Genomic DNA, 21,443 nt, shown 5'->3' with positions numbered 1-21,443 from the left:
TTTTAGGCGGAGTCTCTCTGTTCTTCCTGGGCTCGAGAAACTCCGGTTTCTTCCCATCACGCAGACACGCACATACAATTGTGATACCGAATTCTCCATTGGTGTGATTTTTCTTCTCTTTGATTGGACAATAGTCCAATGTGACCCCAGTCTTAGACCCCATTTACTGATGATCACAGTGACCTGGGGGATTATTAAAGGTGATTTGTTAATTAATGTACTACCAATCGTTCATAAATTAATAATGAATCAGCAACAACAAACATCTCGTGTGTGTGTTTTTAACTGTAGGTTTATTTACTGGGTTGAGATCCAAACATTTCTTCCCATGCCCACCAGCACTGTCATCCACTAGATAAATGTAGTGCTTTTTTTAATCCAGGGAGTATTTTTCCATCTACATTGGCCTGGTTAAATAAATTATTTTTAGGATAATCGTCGCTCTCACTCGTCTGCGGCGCCTTATCACATAGCGCTCTGTGCCGGTGCACCAGCGTGTCCTTCCGCCCTGTATGGTTCGCAACCGTTTACTTGATATGTACAGCGAAGTAAACACACACACACACCATTAAATAACCAGAAGCCGGTAGATTAATCGAAAGACTCGTGCGAGGATCCATTGCAAATGTGGATCAGAACCGTATGCAGTCGCTGCAGCATGAACAGGGACTAGTTTCTGTTAAAAAATAAGTCCCACCCATTTCGCCATTTTAGGTTCCAACCTGCATTGTTGGGGGAGGTTGCCGTTGTGTGCTCGCTCTCTCAAACCAACACGTCTCGTTTCGATTTGCGTGTAATGTTCTAACGAATTCAGCCTTTACTTCCATGAGATTGACCAATTCTACATGTTGACGTGGCGTTCATTGTCGATTGAGCGCGTGGGCTAGCCGACTAGCTTCGACCTCGCCATCTCCGATAAAAGACGACTGTTGGTCGCCCATTTTTTCTCTTAGATCGGAACCCGCTAACTGGCACATTGACGACTACCGTGCAAGACACGAAGACCGAGGAGATGGCGAGCTCAGTGGGGAACGTGGCGGACAGCACAGGTTGGTTCGATTCGTTTTTGTCACAAATGGCGGATGGTGTCAAGGCAGCCATGACCAGTGTGCTCGAGACAGTGGCGCATCTGTGAGCTTAAAATTCATTAAACAGCAAAAATAAAGGTCACCTTGAACGGTATAGTTGGGCCCTGCTATATCAAATATGTCCAATGTTCATTGTAATGTCATGACGCAACCCGAATTGGGGTGCACGAACGTGTAACAAATGCTAACGCCGTAGCATAAAAAAAACCGGTTCACGGGACATTGTTCTTAAGTTGTGTATGTTTGAGTGCTCAATACAGACAAACATTAGCAATGCGGATATCTGTAGGCCGGAAGCACATCAATTGTCTGTCCCAATGCACGTGTTGGGTGTAATGACGTAATGTAAGTGCATCCAAGGCGTCCCGTTGCTTCGGAGTTCACATGAATGACTGAATTGACATGAATAGATCATTGAAGAACAATGTGTCAGGTGTCTGTGCAGGTGTTAAGCTCTATTCTGCTTTCATGTCATGACTTTCATCAGTAGGTCCAAAGCTAAAAACGTGAAAACGTCTGAAAGTATAGTACAGTACTGTATCACGAATCTACGTTACTAATACAATGCTGTTCAATACCGTCATAAAGAGCTGCTCGAAAATCTGAACATAATTACAGTGAGGATCCCACCAACTAGTCAAACAGAATACTGTAATAATAATCATAATAAAATGAATACTAACAACATACAAAGTAACTCTGCCAGGTGGGTCATAAATGTCTTAAGTCAGGTGGTGGTAATGTTATGGTTATGACTTGCACCCGCATAAAGTGGTTGTACCAATTCAAATGATGAACAGCACTTTTATAATACACAAGACCGCCATATACCGTGTGTGTTTTTACAGGGCACGGAACCTTAGTTTAAAAAAAAATAAATAAATTTTTATATTTGTTGTATACCGCAGTACAATCTTTCTGATTGGAAATCAATGAACTTGTTTATATGACCCCTCTTTATATGTGCCCTCCCCCCCTCACTGTTTTTTGTTTTCATCATCTCATGCATGCGGTTTCATGTTCTTGAAACATATTTACTTTTTCTTTGTGGATGCTTTGTTGGTGAGGTTTCAATATTGATTCTCGAAAATGAACTTGGCTCAAATGAGAGCTGTTCAGACATGTAGTAAATGCATTTTTTTCCGCAAACCTTTACTTTCACTGTCATCAGGTTAAGTTAAATTATTTTTATTTCTGTTTATTTATTCTCTAGAGCCTGTTGTTAAAGACCTCATAACTAATTTTGCACCCTGTTGATTTTTGTATTGTAGTGTCTTTTTGTTTTAAGTAAAAGCATGTATTTTGACTTCATGTTCAGAAACATCTTTTAATCATTTTATTTAAAGTTCATCTGTCTGTTATTTTCTTCCATCACCTCTAACGTGTTGTCTTCCCCCCCCCCCCTTGGCCTGTGTTGGTGCTCCAGAACCAACAAAACGTATGCTTTCCTTCCAAGGGTTGGCTGAGCTGGCACATCGGGAGTACCAGTCGGGGGACTTTGAGGCAGCTGAGCGCCACTGCATGCAGCTGTGGCGCCAAGAGCCCGATAACACGGGCGTGTTGCTTCTCTTGTCCTCCATTCACTTTCAATGCCGAAGACTTGACAGGTGAGGTGTGAGTCCCTGGTGGAGAATTAACAGAATGTTCTACTGTGGAACACCTGCAATAATACGTTGCCCTTTCTATCCTTTTCTTTACCTCTGGTGGTGGCTTTCCTTTACTTTGCCGGTGGCGTGGCAGCAGCGGCTGTGACCGTTAGGACTTTAACATCCATTTACAGTGCTGTTATCACCAAACTAACTTGCTTCAGTCATCAGACTTGTGTTGCAAATGCTCCTGAACATTTCCGTTCATTTGAGTCTGACGTAGACTTTGCCGCTCCTCTCGTTAAATCTCTTGATCAAGTCTTCATTGTTTTGGTGATGCAGGTCAGCTCACTTCAGCACATTGGCCATCAAACAGAACCCAATGCTGGCTGAGGCCTACTCCAACCTGGGGAATGTATACAAGGAGCGCGGACAGCTGCAGGAGGCCATAGAGCATTACAGACACGCTTTGCGACTGAAGCCTGACTTTATTGATGGGTACATCAACCTGGCAGCAGCTCTGGTGGCAGCCGGTGACATGGAAGGAGCGGTGCAGGCCTACGTGTCTGCTCTGCAATATAACCCTGTAAGTGCACAGTCTTGTTATTCATGACAGTTTTATTTGAAGCAAGTACTGACCGATCGTTCAACTGGTTTGAGATGTTGCAGAGCAGTGAACTTTTGTTTCTGCTTTTCTAGGATCTGTACTGTGTGCGTAGTGACTTGGGCAACTTGCTTAAAGCCCTTGGGCGTTTGGAAGAGGCCAAGGTATGTCATTGGGAGTTGGCACTGTGGAAGTTTGTTTTTATTTATTTGACAATTTTCTTTTCCTTTTCTTTTTTTAATTGCTTTATAGTATATCCTTTTTTTCACATTTTTTTATGGATTCATGTAGGTTCCGCTGTAGATATTTTAGTAGAGTACAGCAATGAGCTTTTATCCCCGAGAACTTTTTTTAATGAATCTATGACCTCCATTTAAGTTAAGGTCCATTGGTGACTCTTATACATTTGTCTAGTTTGTAAACTTCTATAACCTGGATTCATCAAGCCTTGATGAAACCGTCCGATTTTTGAGAAATATAGACAGGACAAATTCTATTATCAGAGTGATTCTTTTATTTTTTATTATTTCTAATGAAGTACTTGGCAGCATTCCAGTCCCCATCCACCTTTTTAAATTTTTGATTTCCTTTGCTTTGCCATGACCTTTTGCTAGACCCTCCCGTCCCTGCCTCCACAGGAAGAAAGGCTGAATTTTAACATTCTTTTTTTCCAAATTGCTGTCATGAATTGGGGCCGATCCCTTTGCATCATTGATTTTTGGAGGCAAATGCTGGCTCGGCCTCTGAAGGATCTATGAACTGATGAGAAGCTAGTTTTATCTTTGCAGTACATAAGATAAGATGGTTTCTAACCCTGCCACTATACTCCAGAGTCACCCCCATTTAAAGATAATGTCAAATAATTAAATCAAACAAATGTTTTGAATTTTCTCAATCAAATACTTCCACCTTTGTCCCCTCAAAAGCCTACCTGAATATTGGATCCATTTCCCCCCATGATTTTGTTGAGACCTGGAGCTGTGGAGTTGTTCAAACGGTTAAAGGTCATCTTATTTTGTGCTAGAGGGGGGTTGTGGAGTGGGGAGGAGCATCAGGGAAGCGACAAACTTCCCCGCTCTGTCGCTCCAGCCCTCGCGCGCTTGCTAAGGATCGGTGGAGTGTGCGCGCTCAGAGTTGTCTTTCTGACATTGTAATGCTCTTTTTTTGTGTGTTCTCCTGTGCACGTTGTGCTCGACTGGCCCACTAATTGGGAAAGGCAGTGTAGTCAACGCTACCATTGTTTGACTCCTCTTAATGGTACTGGTAATTTCAAAAGAGCAAAGTGCCAATATAAGTGGCCATCTAGTGTCAGACATACGACTCCTAATCTGCACTCCACCTCCTGCGTCAGATGCTCATTTAGAAAGACAGGACTGCGCAGCAACAGCGATGACTTCTTTATTCCAGAGCTGTGGAGGATTCTAGATTGAAATAAATAACACCACAGAGTTTTCTCCCTACCTCATTGGCCAGGATTCAAGAAAGCAAGGCAAGAAAATATTTTAAATACTTTGAAAGTGTTAAAGACAAAACTGATGTATAAGATCAATGAATATTAACTTCCCTTCTCTCCTCAAATATGTAATATTATTCCCAATGAATGGATCAGTTCATGTGGGCAAGGTCAAGCCAGTAACTGCCCTCCACGAGTTCTGTTTGCAAATTCAATTCAATTGCTAATTGAGTGCCTTGAGACATCAATGCCTTTCTTCCCTCACAGCTTCCTTTAAGCCATTACTTTTGTCTTATTTTAGAGGAAACGGTCATTGCATGGATGAATTTCAGAAGTGATTTTATGTTTGTTGTCCATTTTTAAAGGCAAATGTATTGTTTGATAACTTACTAACGATCTTGTTTTCTGATTTTGTCTCTTTTGGTTTTTCCACGACTGATATTGTTATTTAGAAGGTTTCAGGTGGGTGACACTATTCCTGCGTAGGTGCCCGGTGGAAAGGAACTCTAGGGCAGCCTCAGTCTTCTCCTCTTCTTCCAGCCAGCCGCGGCCACCACTCTGACAAAGTCCAAAAATATGGTAACGGGTTTGTAACTGCCAACAAAAGAAAAACCACCTCACTTCATGCTTGAGCTCCTCTGTCTTGTGGCATCTTTGAAGAGCAACAGAAAAGAAAAATCGTAACTTGTTATAGTAAGCATTTCTTAAATATGCTTATACTAATTACCAAATTCAGTAATGACGACAATTGGATAAGGAAGCTTTAATTCTGACAGCAAGTAAGAGCCCTCTAACTCTCATGTTGGTTATGTTTCCTATTTTGTTTTGTTTTCCTTCCTTAATTGAAGTTGCAGCGTTCTGATGATGCAGATTGTGCGCTGTGGGTCTGCAGTAGCGCAGGGGCTGCGCAGCGACACCCAACAAGCTACCGACAAAAGGCGAAGCGCTGGCATGCAACCCCAAACCCCTTCCCTGAAGCATATTGGTTGTGGACCACTCCTCACTCACTGGCAGCCTGGCTCCTGAAGCCCATTGATTTAGTATACATTTGGTTGCTGAAAGCATAGTTTGGTGAAATGATTTCTTGCTTTTAAATTGCCATCTGTCCTTAAATCATCCCCATCTCAGTCATATTTGTGGTTTTGTGCCTCTCAATTCCCCACAATATCTCCATTTCTGAGAATTTGTGGGCTTATGTGTCGTGGCAGGGCCGTAGGCGTTGAGCCAGGGGGTTTGGTCTGCTACTGGTGATGTTATCAAGCGCAGCAGCGAAATGAAGACCTGAGCCAGCGGCGAGGTCACGCAAGCGTTCCTCTGTGCATTGTTGTGGTGATGGCAAAACACACCCGCGCGCCTGCCTGTTTTGTTGCGCCTGCATTTCAGGGACCATCACCTGCACTTAGTGGCCTGCATCCCAGGTTGTGACCTATCGTCAATTGCTTCTGGTGGTACCACAGATTGTTTGTCAGTTGACATGAGAAATTTTCCAGTTGTACCAATTTGTGGTTAATATGTGGAACATGGTCGTAACTGCAATATTCAGGCCTACGTGTGGGTGTTGGTTGGATCCGCGCAGCGTAGGAAAAAGCATTGCAGCTTTGCGCGGCAGACTGATGCGCAGGCGAGCCCATGCTGCAGACTCACTTTTTGCTGTCAGGGGAAACGGCCACTAATTTTGTCTTCTCTTCCCGTTTTGTTTTTTTCTCACTTTTATTCTCAATCTTTTTTTTATTTTATGATCCCCTTCCCTCTCCCCTACACCACCTCTCCCCCTCTTCTGTCCTCTTCTGTTTTTTTTTTTTTTTTTTTTGTTTTGTTTGTGTTGCCAATACATTGAAGGCTTGTTACCTGAAAGCCATCGAGACTCAGCCAAACTTTGCTGTGGCTTGGAGCAACTTGGGTTGTGTGTTTAACGCCCAGGGAGAGATATGGCTCGCTATACACCATTTTGAAAAGGTGGGTTTTTTTTCCACTCTTTCTGAATCCTGTTCAAATTTAAGGCTTTTCTCAAGGGAACACCGTCTTTTCTTTTTATTTAACAGGCGGTGACTCTGGATCCGAATTTCCTTGATGCATACATTAATTTAGGAAATGTTCTGAAAGAGGCTCGTATTTTTGACAGGTGAGTCCAGTCTCCGAAACATAATAAAAAGAAAACGCTCACATTTTGTTGTCAATTCTGTTTGATTTTTGTGTGTGTGTGTCAGAACCAGAATGACGTTATAGATAGTTTAAACCTTTCCATCACGTGTTTTACTCTTCGTATGAAAGGCATTATGTTATAGACAAAAGGAAATTGATCTCTTGATTCTTCGTCTCTTGATTGCAGGGCTGTGGCGGGATACCTGCGCGCCCTCAGTTTGAGCCCCAACCATGCAGTAGTTCATGGAAACCTGGCATGTGTCTACTACGAGCAGGGGCTCATTGACCTGGCAATTGACACGTACCGCAGAGCAATCGAACTGCAGCCTCATTTTCCTGACGCCTACTGCAATCTGGCCAATGCCTTGAAGGAGAAAGGCAATGTAAGGGTTGTGTTTACTGCTATATTGATGGGCAATTCAAAGAATTGTTTTGGACACTTTCTGTCATTCCCAGGTGTCTGAAGCTGAGGAGTGCTACAACACCGCTTTACGTCTGTGTCCAACTCACGCAGACTCGCTCAATAACCTGGCTAACATCAAGCGGGAACAGGGCAACATTGAGGAGGCAGTTCAACTCTACAGGAAAGCCCTCGAGGTAGATTCAAGCTTGAGCTCCTGTTCAGTTCCTCTGCAGTTTGGTCTGTGGCTGACCATTGTGCCTTGTGTTTCTAGGTGTTCCCAGAATTTGCTGCGGCTCATTCTAACCTTGCTAGCGTCCTCCAGCAGCAGGGAAAACTCCAGGAAGCCCTCATGCACTACAAAGAAGCAATCAGGTTTGTAAGCGTCAGTACATCTGCACCTCTGTGGACTGCACCGGTTGTTTTGTTCTGAAGTTGATTTGTCAGTCCGCCAGATCACCAGGGCAATCTTGGCATACTGATACATACAAGATACTGAGCCCTGGTTAGCTGTTGGAATCTATATATATATATATATATATATATATATATAGATGAGAGAGAGAGAGAATGTAAAGATGGCTTTTATCTTCACAAGTGGAAAATGCTGAATTCTGTTTTTAGGATCAGCCCCACGTTTGCTGATGCCTACTCTAACATGGGCAACACACTGAAGGAAATGCAAGACGTGCAAGGGGCCCTGCAGTGTTACACCCGTGCCATTCAGATCAATCCTGCTTTTGCTGATGCTCACAGTAACTTGGCCTCAATTCACAAGGTAAGCGTGATGTTTTGGGAAATGTGTGTGCAGTATGTGTGCACAGATCTATGAAGGGTATTTCATGTTTTTTTTTTTTTTTTTTTTTAACTAGGATTCTGGAAACATCCCAGAAGCCATTGCATCTTACCGCACAGCCTTGAAACTCAAGCCTGATTTCCCTGATGCATATTGTAACTTGGCCCACTGCCTTCAGGTAAAACATGAGATCAGTTGCAATAGCCCTAACAAGCATAAGCTGGATACTGACACCCACCCACCCACCCACCCACCCCTTCTCCCACATCTTCAGATTGTGTGTGACTGGACGGACTATGACGAGCGGATGAAGAAGCTGGTCAGTATTGTGGCCGACCAGTTGGACAAGAACCGCCTCCCTTCAGTTCACCCTCACCACAGCATGCTGTATCCACTTTCACACGGCTTCCGCAAGGCTATTGCTGAACGCCATGGAAACCTTTGCCTGGACAAGGTACACGCACAGATCAAAGCAAGTAACCTTTGATTTCATTTTGCGAGGGATGCTTGGTGGTGTTGTGGCTCCTTGCAGGGATCGTGGGTAGGTAGAGGGCTGTGGTGGGTGGGAAACGTGGTGTTTCAACATTTGGCTCTCTGGGATTAGTTTGCGGCATCATTTGCCCTCCTCTTGTCAGGATAGCCTTCGAGGAACATCTGGGGAATGATGAGTAACTGTTCCATCATTTCTTATTGAACAGATCAATGCTCTGCACAAACCTCCTTTTGAACATCCCAAGGACCTGAAGGCCAGCAACGGACGTCTGAGGGTTGGTTATGTCAGCTCTGACTTTGGCAACCACCCAACTTCCCACTTGATGCAGTCCATTCCTGGAATGCATAATCCAGAGAAGTTTGAGGTGAGTTGAGGCTGTCGTCGTTCATTAGATCCAGGCCCTCGTGACCTTGCCTGGTGCAGAGTTGTTCTGTTTGAGACCTTAGTCCTTGATAAAGGCATCATGCATGAGCTAGAATTAATGTGCTCATTTGAATACAAGGTCTTCTGCTATGCACTGAGTCCTGATGACAACACCAACTTTAGAGTGAAAGTCGTTGCAGAGGCTCACCATTTCACAGACCTCTCCCAGGTACGTGCTTCACTCTTCAGGCTGTGTTGGTTGTTTGTATGAAAGCGATAATAAAACCTCATCAACTTTCCAGATTCCCTGCAATGGAAAGGCAGCTGACCGTATCCACCAAGATGGAGTCCACATTCTCATCAACATGAATGGATACACCAAAGGAGCTAGGAATGAGTTGTTTGCCCTGCGACCTGCTCCCATCCAGGTAATCTGCTGTCTCACTCTTGAGTCCAATCGACATTGTCACCCGTTTTTAATTAATGTCTCTGCTGCTGAAGGCTATGTGGCTGGGCTACCCCGGAACCAGTGGGGCTCCATTTATGGACTACATCATCTCTGACAAGGAAACCTCTCCTGTTGAAGTGGCCGAGCAATATTCTGAGAAACTTGCCTTCATGCCCAACACCTTCTTCATTGGTGATCACGCCAACATGTTTCCTCACCTGAAGGTTTGTCTGACATTACACTGTCATTGTATCTATGACAAGAAATCCAACGTGGAATTTGTCTTCCAACCAAACAGAAAAAAGCTGTTATTGATTTCAAATCCAATGGACACATCTTTGACAATCGCATCGTCCTCAACGGCATCGATCTGAAAGCTTTCCTGGACAGCCTGCCGGACGTCAAAGTAATGAAGGTAAAGTGGAGTTGCCTGTGTGTAAGTAACCTTGATGCTCAATGCAAGTTGCTTCTTTGGCAAACAGATGAAGTGCGACAACAACCAGGAGCCTGTTGGCGAAAACAATGGGGCGCTCTCCATGCCTGTCATCCCCATGAACACTGCTGCTGAGGCCATCATCAACATGATCAACCAGGGACAAATCCAGGTCACCATCAACAGCTTCACCGTCAGCAACGGCTTGGCCACCACGCAGGTCAGCATTTCTCTGCCAGACACTGGTGCTTTTCACGAGTTGTCTAAAACGGATGTCTAGCTTGGATCTAACGCGTCATGTCGGAGAAGTTGAAACGACTGTCATCTCAATTGTCTCAGATCAACAACAAAGCGGCCACTGGAGAGGAAGTGCCGCGCACCATCGTCGTGACGACGCGCTCCCAGTATGGCCTCCCTGAAGATTCCATAGTCTACTGCAACTTCAACCAGCTGTACAAGATCGACCCTCCAACCCTGCAGATGTGGGCCAATGTAAGTGCCAGCCTCCTGGTGGAGCAAAGGTGAAGTGCATCAGTTTTTCATGTACAGTCTGCTGCTCTTCCAGATCCTCAAGCGCGTGCCCAATAGTGTTCTGTGGCTTCTGCGCTTCCCGGCAGTGGGCGAGCCCAACATCCAGCAGTACGCTCAGAACATGGGCCTCCCTGCCTCTCGTGTCATCTTCTCTCCTGTGGCTCCCAAGGAGGAGCACGTGAGGAGGGGTCAGCTGGCTGACGTGTGCCTGGACACCCCTCTGTGCAATGGGCACACCACAGGCATGGATGTACTGTGGGCAGGAACCCCGATGGTCACCATGCCAGGTCTGCTCCCATGACTGCTTGACTGGAGTGTGGATTTCCTCTGACCACACGCTTGTGTCCAGGTGAAACTCTGGCCTCCCGCGTGGCAGCCTCCCAGCTCAGCTGCTTAGGCTGCCCTGAGCTCATCGCCCAAAGCCGCCAGGACTACGAAGACATCGCGGTCAAACTTGGCTCTGACATGGAATAGTAAGTGAAAGTGGTCCCCAAGTTGTTTTGTGAGTAAAGTGGGCGCCAACGCTGACGTGTGTCTCCTGCAGCCTGAAGATGATTCGCTCGAGGGTGTGGAAGCAGCGGATCTGCAGTCCTCTGTTCAACACCAAACAGTACACAATGGACCTGGAGCGGCTCTACCTGCAGATGTGGGATCACCACAGCAAAGGCAGCAAGCCAGAACACATTTTCAAAGTGCAAACAGTGGAGAGCAGTGAGAGCACCTGAACTCACCCACACTGACTCCTTCCCTGCCTCCCTTCCTGTCCTCACCATTTTAAATTGTCCACCCTGAAGAGCCCCCCCATTGGCTCGAGACGCTAGCGTAAACCAGTTTGACGGAGTCTGCCCAAGCTCACACCCACTTCAGTCACCGGTGGATCGTACGTTTGATTTCCCAAGCTTGCAGTCGCGTTCCACTTTGTCTGAGGCTTCAGTGTACTTGTCAGCATGGGAGGGTTTGAACCGCCCTCGTTCTTCAGTGCTTGATTTTGGATCTTCTCCTGTCCTGCTTCTGTGTCTGCAGGACCAATTGTGGCTAATGAAGAGAACACTCTGCCCTGTCCATCTGCTTAGAAATGGATACACTTGTTCTTGTGTTTGAAAAGTGTTTCACCAAACTGAACAGTGGCTGACTCATGCCCCTCCCAGCACCTGTCACGCCACTTCACTCCGGATCTAAAGTCATGCCCATGTACATACAGAAGAGTAGCCACCTGTAAATTCTCTCAGTTGTGGAACCTTCTCACTGACTGCTGTCCACGTCAGTGTTGCACTGTTTGTCGAGAAATACTGGATAGCGGATCTTTGGACTGTGGCCAAATTGTGCTACCAAAACCAAACACACATTCATTTGCTTTGATCACTCTGTCAAAGGTTTGCTCTAGGTAAGTATTTTTTTTTTGTATCGTCTGTCAACTCTTGCTCTCATTGTGCCCACAAGGCTCAGAATAAACTGACATGTCTTAAAGCTGTTGTTCGGTGTGGGTTGCTGAGCTACAAATGATTTCTTTCCCTGAGGTTGTTTGAAATTAGACGGACTATAGTAGTATAGTCCGTCTAATTTGTAAGTGAGTTGGTTTGAATGATAAAGAATTGTGGCCACAAACTTGATGTGAAAACAAACATTTGAGGTTCCACACCCTCAGCAATGCATCTCTCCAAACTCGCTGTGCTTCATCCACAGGCTTGAAAGCTTGGCCTCCAAGAGTTACTGAAGTCGCAACAGTCTAATAAAATGTGTTAATATAAAACACAGCTTAACAGTATTAAATATACTCTCAAGTCATGATGGATTGAGAGGATCCTCACACTGAGGATTTTTGACGCACGCTCATCCATTTCTCCATATCTTTTTCTGTGGAAGAAGGTCCTGGGGTGCAGCTGTCCACTTCAAGGAATGTGTCACTGACCTGCAGGTCACCACCTTCACCCCTGATGCGACAACCTCTCTTTTGACTCTTCACGTTCATTTCAGCTTTTGTTAAATAACAAACTGCTCTTCAAGAGTAGCAGCCATCATTCCGACCTTTCGCTCACTCCCGTCATGTTGTAGAATAATCCACGGCAAGTGGCATCGACACTGAGAATCCTCGACAACGCAGCCAACTGTGCCTCCAACACGCCTGCGCTGCAACGATGGACATGTCAAAATTAGACTTGCAGTAAAAGCAACAATATTTCCAGAAAATATATTTTTTCCAGAAAATACACGGAGATTTCTGCTACATATACATATTGTAAGAGACTGTTGAGTGATGCGCTGATGACGGCGAGAAGATCGTCGCACATGAACAGCGACATTTTACGTCATCCTTTAAAGCGCAACCTGATTGGTCAAACGCGTCCATGACATCATTTGGCTCGCCTCGGCTCGGGATTTGAATTCGAAGACTCAAGTCCTCTAAGTTTGTCTATTTTTTCACTATAAAGAAAGAGTGGTTTTCGGCTCTTTAGTGTGATGCGTCGTTTTACCTTAACACGATCAACACGATGCTAATTTATAACCCGTACACTGGTTGTTAAACCCATCCGTATGTAGCATATTGCTAACGTCACTCCGCTAGCGGTTTACCACGCCTTGTTTTGTTTCTGCATTAAATTCTCTCAATGTAGTACCATTTGATACTCGACTTTGTATGTCGAGAAACGCACTTGTGTTCGCGGAGTTAAAAGTCAAACGCCATTCATTCCTGTGCGTTGTTTTGGCAGCACTATGAACAAGGAAACCTCGGATTTGTTCGAGCGAGTGGCGAAGAAAATGGGCTGGACCGATGATGATGCACTGGTCTCCTCAGAGAAGAAGGTGTGCGCAACATTTGATGCAAGTCAACGTGACTGTCCTCGACTTTATCGTTCTAAATTGCGCGTGGCTTAACAGCTGATGACAACAATCGGGAAGAGCCGACATGCTGCCACCAGTGGCGGGTCCCTGAATGGCCTGTCTTCTCTGCTGGAGCGAGATGATGCTCAGGACAAGGAGAATCGCTTCTCTGGGGGAGTCTTGTCCAGACACGCTGCGGAGACTGACTCCAGTGACGATGACTTTGACCAGTGTAACTAACCAGAGCACTCTTTATTTAACATGAACTCCATAATTGAGCTGCTGCCTTTCTTTCACTACATGCCACCAACTGTGTCATGTGGATTTACACATTCAAATATTGCATGTCTGGCCTCCTTCCATATATATATATGTTAGCGATTGAAGTGGAGCTTGGGGTCACATTATGACCGAGCTTAAAGCATTGATAAGGCCTTACACTGCTTTTTCCCCTTTAGTTCTTACAGAAAAGGCTACTCCAAAGTCCTCCACAAAAAAGCCATGCAGTGCTGCAAAGAAAACTGGGTATGAAAAGACCTCTATTTTCCCAAATGCACCTCTCCTTTTGTGTGTTTTATAATAACTGTCTATGTATTTTCAGTCCTGTAATTCATGTGGTGAGCTCTGACGACGATGATGATGATGGTTTCGAAAAATGTAAGTTCTTTGCGGCGTTCCAGAAAGGTCTTAGCCGTACAGAAGGTATGGATTGACTGTCTGAGCTTTTTACTTGAGCAGTAAAACGGCTGATTCTAGAGCTTTATGAACTTACAATTTGCCGTCGTTCTGCCTGGTCAAATGTAAATTGAATTGCTGAAGTACAATTAATAATCAAATGAACGCAGTGACCTGACGTGTGAACCTCATATTGGTTTTGTCTGTTTGATGCAGTTCTACAGAAGGTCAAGACGCCTGTCAGCAAGTGGAGGAAGCAGTCAGGAAGTGGGAGCGATGACAGGTTTGGACTTGGTCTCACTCTCTTCAGCAGTCTGGTTGAACTGTTTCCTTTTTTTCTGACCCATATCTTCCTCCTAGCCTTAAAAACTTCATTGTGGGAGACGCCTTGTCCGATGATGACGACTTTGTCATGCCGAAATCTTCCACGAAAGGTAAGTCCGCAGTACACAGTTTATTCACTGAGGCTGTAGTGGAGTCAAGTCCTCTGTTCCGCAGTTCCCAAGAAGATCCACACGCCATCGTCGCAGCCAACCTTTCGAAAACCGCTCGCCCAGTTTCACTCGCCAGTGTTTGTCAGCGATAGCGACGACGACGATGCCATCGTTGTCAAAAGTACCTGGAGGACGCGTCACTCCAAGCCCAAGTGTGCGACAGAGACTAGCAGGAGTCAGGTTCCATCGTTTGAGGAGACGGAGACGCCTTCACCGTTGTTGCCTCCACTGTCCTCCTTCTCCTTTCCCACCGACAACACTCCAAACACTTCCAGACGACCAGGGTCTGCTCCCACGAAACTGGACGAGTCGTCCAGCTCAGAAGATGAGTTTTCATCATTACTGGAGAGACTCAAGAAGAAGAAGAACGCTCTCCCTTCCGCTTCATGCAGCCCAAACATCTTCAAAGGTTGTCAGTTGCCACTCCGTCTGTGCGCTCTCTTTAAATGGCCAACATGTGTGTTTGCAGCTCCCCCTCCAAAGGCTGTTGTGACTTCAGACCTGCTTCCAAGACCTCAGACCTCAGATGTCAGGTCCACATCTGTGAAACCTCTCAGTCAGTCGGAGCCTCGCAACCCCTCCAGCAGCAGGTTCACCCTCCCGTTGTTTCAGCGAAACTCGGCCTGCTGAAGAAGCTTGTGATGATGTTGTCGTGTTTCCAGGCTAACGTGCAAAACCCCTGGCTGCTTCCTGCAGGCCTTGTCCGACCCCGGCTCCAGTTTCCAACGCAGCTTCAAGCAGAAGAGGGAGGACCTCACCGCCAAGCTGTACCAGCTTTACAACACCAGCGTGTTCGACAGCAAGGTATGGCGCCGAGCGCTTTGTCACCGCCGCGTCGATTCTTTTCTATTTCCAACGTCCCGCAGCTTCCTGCCGACATGTCCGTCACGTGGAACAAGAAGATGCGTAAAACAGCAGGCTACTGCGTCTCAGGGCAGGAGCGAGGGGGCGGCAGACGATACGCCCGCATCGAGCTCTCCGAAAAAGTGTGTGACTCGGCTGGTGAGTCATTTGGCCTTTTTCTCATTACAGTGCATCTTTTGGATGAGACGAAGACAGTGGAAAGAAACAGGCTTCAATAAAGCACAAGTCAGTCTTTCTGTGCAGCTGTCATGGAGGTGACGCTTTTGGGATGTGCTCTTCAGTGGTCACATGGCCTGCAGACATGTTTCTGAACATCAGCCATGAGTCATGATTCTCTTCGCTTTGTCTAGAGGAGACACATGAATGAGCGGAAAGAAGGAAGGCAGCCAGTGAGGTGGATGGTTGACATGATGAAGATAGGTGTGGCCAGGGAGAGAAGCTCAGGTGGAGGAGAAGCCCGGGTGAGAAGTGCTGTGGAAGTGACCATGCTTTCTGTTGGTGCTGCTCCTCTAGACCGCCTCAGGGACACGCTGATCCACGAGATGTGTCATGCAGCTACTTGGCTAATAAACGGTGTCAGGGACGGGCACGGAAACTTCTGGAAACTTTACGCACGGAAATCCACTCTGGCACACCCGGAGCTCCCCATGGTCACTCGCTGTCACAGCTACGACATCAAGTACAAGTTCCAGTACCAGTGCGTCCGCTGCCAGAACACGTGAGTGCCGCCTCTCTGGCTCACCGTCTCGCTGCGGCGCGCTTGATCTCACGTGTTTCCTCTCAGGATCGGCCGCCACTCCAAGTCTCTGGACACGCAGAAGTTTGCGTGCGCCCTCTGCATGGGTCAGCTGGTTTTGCTGACCCCCTCTAAGCCGCGTGCTCCCACGCCTTTTGCCAACTTCGTGAAGGAGAACTATGGCACCACGCGACAGGAGATGGCTGGACAATCTCACGCCGAGGTGATGCGGAAGCTCAGCGCAGACTTCGCCACTAAGACGAGGCTGAGTCAGAGCTAAGCCCAGGTGATCACAAGCATCCAGGTGTGCTCCACTCGGGGCGTCTGAACTCCCGCTAAGATGTGAACTTTTATATGGTTTCTACGTGTCTTCCTTTCTCATGACATTCAAGCGCGTCTACAGCCAGGCATAGTTCAAGCTGTAGTTCTGTTTTTGGCAACTGTTGTCTACTGCATATTACTGCACTCTGCTTTAAATACTTTAATAAAGTTTGTGAATGTTCGTACAGAACCTTTGGATAATGTGTTGGAATTTTCTCCAGGCAGTAAATTTGCAAATCTTTATTTCTGAATAGAACATTTGACATCAATATATATATACAGACACCGTAAACACTCGATATATTTTCTCACTATGCACCATGTTACTCAGCTCTCCAGAAAACACACATACACACAGGTGCTACAACTGTAAATGACAGAAGGTGTGGGTGTGCAGAGGTCAAACTGCTTCCCTGAAAGTGAAAGAGACCGCGACTCCCTCAGGACTCACAGGCACAAATCTTTGAACAACTTCTCGCCTGGAAAAAACTGTGCGGGGGAAAATACAGAAAACGTAGTTTCCTCAGATCTGCAGCATTATGAACAGGACCCTTTTAAAAACAGAAGCACACTTAGAATTTGAATGTGAAGCAAGACGATGAGACACAGTTGAGCAGCATGGGATCCACAGGCGGATGTATCGGGTCGGACCATCAGTACAGGCAGGTTTTCTTCATGATCCTCAGGAACTCCTGCTGGTTCACTTCTCCGTCGCCGTCTCTGTCAGCCTCATCAATCATTTCCTTCAGGAAAACACACAAAAACACTTGCATTACAGCCGCTCCTTGTATTCATCCATTCCTCTTCCACATATTGCATGACTCTTCACCCATCAGGGTGAACCGTGGTGGAGAGGTTAGGACTGAAGAGCGAGCATGTAAGCACCTGCTGGAGCAGGGCCGCATTCCATCCTCCCTTCGCCTCAGTTTCACGCTGCCACCGGTGCAAACCTCCAACCATCCAACAGGTGGGTCTCATACCTGCAGCTCTTCGTCCGTGAGGTTCTCTCCCAGTTCTTTGGCCACGCGTTTCAAGTTCTTGAAGGAGATGCGTCCTGTCTCGTCATCGTCAAACAGCCGGAAGGCTTTTAGGATCTCCTCCTTCGAATCCTTCTCGGCCTGTGAATGGCCAGCATTTTTACCCAACTGAAGAGCTTTACCCCGACTGATAAACAAAGGCGCATGACACATCCAATTACCATTTTCTGTGTCATGACAGCGAGGAAGTCTGCAAAGGAGATCTTCCCTGTTCCATCCTTGTCCACCTCTCCGATCATCTTCTTTATCTCCTCCTTTTTCGGTTCGAATCCCAGCGCTCTCATTGCCACCTAAAACACCCGAGGTTAAGGCGACTGCGGATGCTTTCAGTGAGTGAACGGTGCGAGTGGATTTACCTTGAGCTCCTTCACCTCAATGAATCCGGATCCATCCGTGTCGAACAGCTCGAAGGCCTCCCGGATCTCCTGCTTCTGCTCCTCGGTCAGCTCGGGTTTGGGGCTGGTTTTCTTGCGCGGAGGAGGCACCGGGCCCTGAAGGGAGGGTCTCTTGGCAGTGGTGGCCTGATGGAGACACGGATGAGAAAGTGACGCCACCTTGGATGATGCGCGCTCAGAGCAGCGCGTCCGCCACTCACCATCAGTGCTCAGGGTCTCAGAGGAACGCTGGGTCGCTGCGGCCTGCTGAGCATCTACGGAAGGATTGCTTTCCCCAATTGTGTTATGCCGAACAGTTTCTTGGAACTAACCACATCAGAGACGCGACGGATGGAGCAGGACTGGTGTTTTCAGTGGCGCTGCGCCTGCCATGTAGCCCGTGCGTTTGTTTTGTCTCCCTGTCAGCCCAGTGGCGCACGCCTCCCGGAAGCATGCGCAGTGGAAGTGTTCATGAGACTAAACGGTGAACAAATCAAGCGCACCAGTTGCTCATCACTATTGGTCGGCCTAGCGTAAACCCCTCTAACTACAGCCGAAATAAAAACTACTAAATTGCACATAAAGTGTTATTCAGTTCAGCCTCGTATTATTGCTGGGATGAAATATTTCTACCTTTGAACGTTATAAAGCTCAGCGAGGACAGCACGCGTTATCCAAATAAAATACGCTGCGTTTAATCTTATAAAAATGACAGAGGCATATTAAGTCAACACATTTCCAGAAGGAACATTATTTTCTCGCACGTTAGTCGTGTATTTCTTTACGTAAGACTGGAGTCCCTTTCTCTTCCGGTCCTACTCATTGGATGGCTGAGACGCGAGTCTCTGATTGGCTTGCATGGTGGCGTTCTTTGACGTCACTCTTCTGTGATTGGTCACTCATTGATGTCGCCGCATGGATGCGAGCCAATCAGGAAGCCCCGATGCTCAGCTGATTGAGCAGGCGCAAGTCAAGTTCAGCTCCAGGTAAAACTCCACACATCGTGTCAGTTTGTTTGACGCCGCGCAACCAGCGGACGCACCATGGCCACGCGTGTTCGACCGGTGAGTTGCTTTCCTGCCCTCGCTCACGACACTGTTCGACAATAGTTGTGTTGGCGCAGAGCAACAGGCGCTGTGCGGTGATCGGAGGCTCCGGGTTTTTGGGCAGACACCTGGTGGAAAAGCTGCTGGCTCGCGGCTACACAGTCTCCGTGTTTGACCTCCGCCAGAGCTACGAGCTTCCCGGGGTCACTTTCCATCAGGGAGATCTTTGCGACAAGCAGGTGAGGACCTCATCTGATGCCCAAGATCTTCACTCGCCACCATCGCTGTCCACCATCAAAGCCTGGTGCGAGGACTTGACCTGATGGTCAAAGCCGAGACCAGTTTCACCCTCTCGATTCTTGTTATTTCGGATGTGAAACCCTCAGTGGTCCTGGTGGGTCGTGCCGCCTTGTGTTCCAGGCTCTGCTGGCTGCCCTGGAGGACGTGACGCTGGTCTTCCACTGCGCGTCTCCAGCTCCTGCCAGCGAGGACAGAGAGCTGTTTGAGCGGGTCAACATTCAGGGCACCAGCACCGTGATTCAGGCCTGCCAGGCAGCTGGGGTCCAGGTCAGTAGCGGGCTCGGTCTGAGACGTCTCATCACGGTGTCTCATCGTTGCCTCATCGTCTCAGAAACTCGTGCTGACCAGCAGCGCCAGCGTGGTGTTTGAAGGCACGGACGTGAAGAATGGGGTGGAAGATCTGCCCTACGCTCAGAAGCCCATCGATTATTACACACAGACCAAGATCCAGCAGGAGAAGGTGAGCGTGAGGGACCGTGGCCACCTGCTCCATGGGTTCGCGTCATGTAGCTGTCCTTCTTCAGTTGGTTCTGAAGGCCTGTGATCAGCGGAAGGGCTTCCTCACCGTTGCCATCCGACCTCATGGCATCTTCGGCCCTCGAGACCCCCAGTTAGTGCCCATTCTGGTGGACGCGGCCAGGAGGGGCAAGATGAAGTTCATCATCGGGTTGGTCCAGTTTGTCCCTCCTGTTTACGCCCCTCCGAACGTTGACATGCGCCTTCAATGCCTCTTCCATGTGTTACTCCAGCGACGGCTCCAACCTGGTGGACTTCACGTACGTGGACAATGTTGTTCATGGACACATCCTGGCTGCTGAGAGCTTGAGAGCAGACTCTCCCATCTGCGGACAAGTAAGTCCTCTCGATGCCGTCAGTCATTGGCCGCTACAGAAGACCTTTCCTCTGATGTTGTGGCAAAAGAGTGTGTATCAGTGATCAGGTTAAAGTGTAGGCCTTGGGGTACGATGCGTTTTTACCACTTGAGATGACTTTGTTTCTGGACTGATGAGATCGTATGGTAGCCATGTTGATGCAATCCTGCACTGAACTTGAAAACACTGACTTGACTGTGGCGTGGAACTATTTTCTTCTCTCTGGTTTGACCAGAAAGTCCAATCCATAACTGAAGAGAAAAGCTGATGAGAGGTCAAAGTGTGACAGTGTGCTGCTGTCGCTGGTTTACAGGAGTTAAATTGCATGGTCTCTTCCAGCCGTACCACATCACCAACGACGAGCCTGTCCGGTTTTGGGACTTCATGTCTCAGGTGCTGGTGGGTTTGGGCTACGCAGCTCCGAGCCTGCGCCTCCCCTACAGCCTTGTGTATGGGCTGGCTCTGCTGCTATGGCTGCTGGCCCTCCTCCTGCGCCCCCTGCTGGCCTTCAAGCCCACCTTCACGCCCATGAGAGTGGCCCTGGCTGGCACTCACCACTACTACAGCTGTGAGCGTGCCAAGAAAGACCTAGGCTACAAGCCAGTGGTGAGTCTGAAGGAGGGCCTCGCCCGCACCCTGCAGAGCTACCCTCACCTCCGACGCGGCGCCTGAGCTCCGTGTATTCCTGCTCGGATGTGGACACCGCAATGATGGTGTCATCCTCAGTGTCTTAAAATTCGCCATGTAAACCTCTCTTTTACCTCATATCAAGCTTAGAGTTCTTTATCCCCTTAAACGAGGACGGAAGGTGACAAAAGGCTCCTGAATCACTGGAAGCATCCGGACATTGCTGGACGAAACATTCTCTGCCCCGGGCCCGCTGTCCTGACCTTCTTCCCTCTGTGATGCATGGGCACCCTGGCCCGAGCGACGCCCCCGTCCCACTGGACATACTCTGAAGTTCAGAATTCGATTTGGCCTCGCTATGAGGAAGCTCCCCAGATCCAGATGAAGACCTAATGGGGCCCGGGACAAGTTCCAGTTCTGTTTGACCTGCAGCTGTTGCGATGAAACTTGTGATTGGATATTGTCCACATCAATATTTGTTTTGGGAATAAACTCTATTCTTTTAGTTGTTTCATATGAAATAGTCTGTTTTATTCTGATCCGAAGCTTCAGAATTTTTGAAGAACATTTGTATCATGTGATCACAAGGTGTGTCAAACTGTGCTATTGTTGTGGCACTAACCTTCCTTGGTGGGTTTGCAGGGTTTGGGGCTGATCCCAGCCGTTTGGGGCTGATCCCAGCCATTTGGGGCGAGAGGTGGGGTGTGGCACCCCTGAACTGGTTGTGTGTATAAATGCTGATCATGCAGTCTGCCATTGTAACCACAATCTACGAACATGTGTATTGTTGCAGCCAACATGAAAATGAAATGATTATTCATGACTTACTCAAGAAGAATCTTTAAAGAATGTCATGAAAGTTTTCACTTCACCTGGAAACAAGGAATATGAATAAATATTTTTTCATTATAATCGATCGGCATCTTGTTCAAGATGAGAT

The 21,443-nt window shown here is 47.4% G+C and overlaps 4 protein-coding genes across 11 annotated transcripts; 3 read left to right on the top strand and 1 right to left on the bottom strand.

Annotated features, from left to right (window-relative positions):
* The first annotated feature begins 713 nt into the window (after window positions 1–713).
* ogt.1 (O-linked N-acetylglucosamine (GlcNAc) transferase, tandem duplicate 1) lies at window positions 714–11,804 on the top strand. 5 transcript variants are annotated; one of them, XM_053879251.1, is made up of 22 exons: window positions 714–1,049; window positions 2,545–2,695; window positions 3,017–3,260; window positions 3,374–3,442; window positions 6,571–6,687; window positions 6,774–6,853; window positions 7,061–7,256; window positions 7,330–7,470; window positions 7,548–7,648; window positions 7,898–8,051; window positions 8,146–8,247; window positions 8,344–8,523; window positions 8,768–8,926; window positions 9,065–9,154; window positions 9,228–9,353; window positions 9,427–9,597; window positions 9,672–9,788; window positions 9,856–10,026; window positions 10,146–10,298; window positions 10,372–10,624; window positions 10,687–10,810; window positions 10,882–11,804. In XM_053879251.1, the coding sequence occupies exons 1-22, from the start codon at window positions 1,013–1,015 to the stop codon at window positions 11,060–11,062; spliced, it is 3,117 nt and encodes a 1,038-aa protein (XP_053735226.1). In that variant the 5' UTR covers window positions 714–1,012; the 3' UTR covers window positions 11,063–11,804. The 5 variants fall into 5 exon arrangements, with proteins under 5 accessions (XP_053735226.1, XP_053735225.1, XP_053735224.1 ...); XM_053879250.1 differs by having other exon boundaries at window positions 8,344–8,541; XM_053879249.1 differs by having other exon boundaries at window positions 2,515–2,695.
* Window positions 11,805–12,673: 869 nt separating this feature from the next.
* gcna (germ cell nuclear acidic peptidase) lies at window positions 12,674–16,403 on the top strand. Of its 4 annotated transcripts, XM_053878879.1 has the most exons (14): window positions 12,674–12,741; window positions 13,046–13,139; window positions 13,215–13,389; window positions 13,616–13,682; window positions 13,759–13,814; window positions 14,049–14,115; window positions 14,193–14,266; window positions 14,331–14,735; window positions 14,796–14,916; window positions 15,023–15,130; window positions 15,193–15,328; window positions 15,541–15,634; window positions 15,704–15,908; window positions 15,975–16,403. In XM_053878879.1, exons 2-14 carry the CDS (start codon window positions 13,050–13,052, stop codon window positions 16,204–16,206), a joined length of 1,830 nt encoding a protein of 609 aa, XP_053734854.1. In that variant the 5' UTR covers window positions 12,674–12,741; window positions 13,046–13,049; the 3' UTR covers window positions 16,207–16,403. The 4 variants fall into 4 exon arrangements, with proteins under 4 accessions (XP_053734854.1, XP_053734852.1, XP_053734851.1 ...); XM_053878877.1 differs by having other exon boundaries at window positions 14,989–15,328; window positions 15,541–15,610; XM_053878876.1 differs by having other exon boundaries at window positions 14,989–15,328.
* Window positions 16,404–16,478: 75 nt separating this feature from the next.
* On the bottom strand, window positions 16,479–18,100 carry cetn2 (centrin, EF-hand protein, 2). Its single transcript, XM_053879886.1, has 5 exons — window positions 17,880–18,100; window positions 17,641–17,805; window positions 17,446–17,574; window positions 17,228–17,365; window positions 16,479–16,990 (listed from the first exon to the last, which is right to left on the bottom strand). Exons 1-5 carry the CDS (start codon window positions 17,880–17,882, stop codon window positions 16,901–16,903), a joined length of 525 nt encoding a protein of 174 aa, XP_053735861.1. The 5' UTR covers window positions 17,883–18,100; the 3' UTR covers window positions 16,479–16,900.
* Window positions 18,101–18,597: 497 nt separating this feature from the next.
* On the top strand, window positions 18,598–21,387 carry nsdhl (NAD(P) dependent steroid dehydrogenase-like). Its single transcript, XM_053879467.1, has 7 exons — window positions 18,598–18,722; window positions 18,782–18,943; window positions 19,125–19,271; window positions 19,336–19,464; window positions 19,529–19,671; window positions 19,754–19,856; window positions 20,216–21,387. Exons 1-7 carry the CDS (start codon window positions 18,702–18,704, stop codon window positions 20,546–20,548), a joined length of 1,038 nt encoding a protein of 345 aa, XP_053735442.1. The 5' UTR covers window positions 18,598–18,701; the 3' UTR covers window positions 20,549–21,387.
* Window positions 21,388–21,443: the final 56 nt, after the last annotated feature.

Source organism: Synchiropus splendidus, chromosome 11, assembly GCF_027744825.2.
Source record: "Synchiropus splendidus isolate RoL2022-P1 chromosome 11, RoL_Sspl_1.0, whole genome shotgun sequence".
Lineage (NCBI taxonomy): Eukaryota > Metazoa > Chordata > Actinopteri > Syngnathiformes > Callionymidae > Synchiropus > Synchiropus splendidus.
This window is presented reverse-complemented; position numbering and strand designations above follow the sequence as displayed.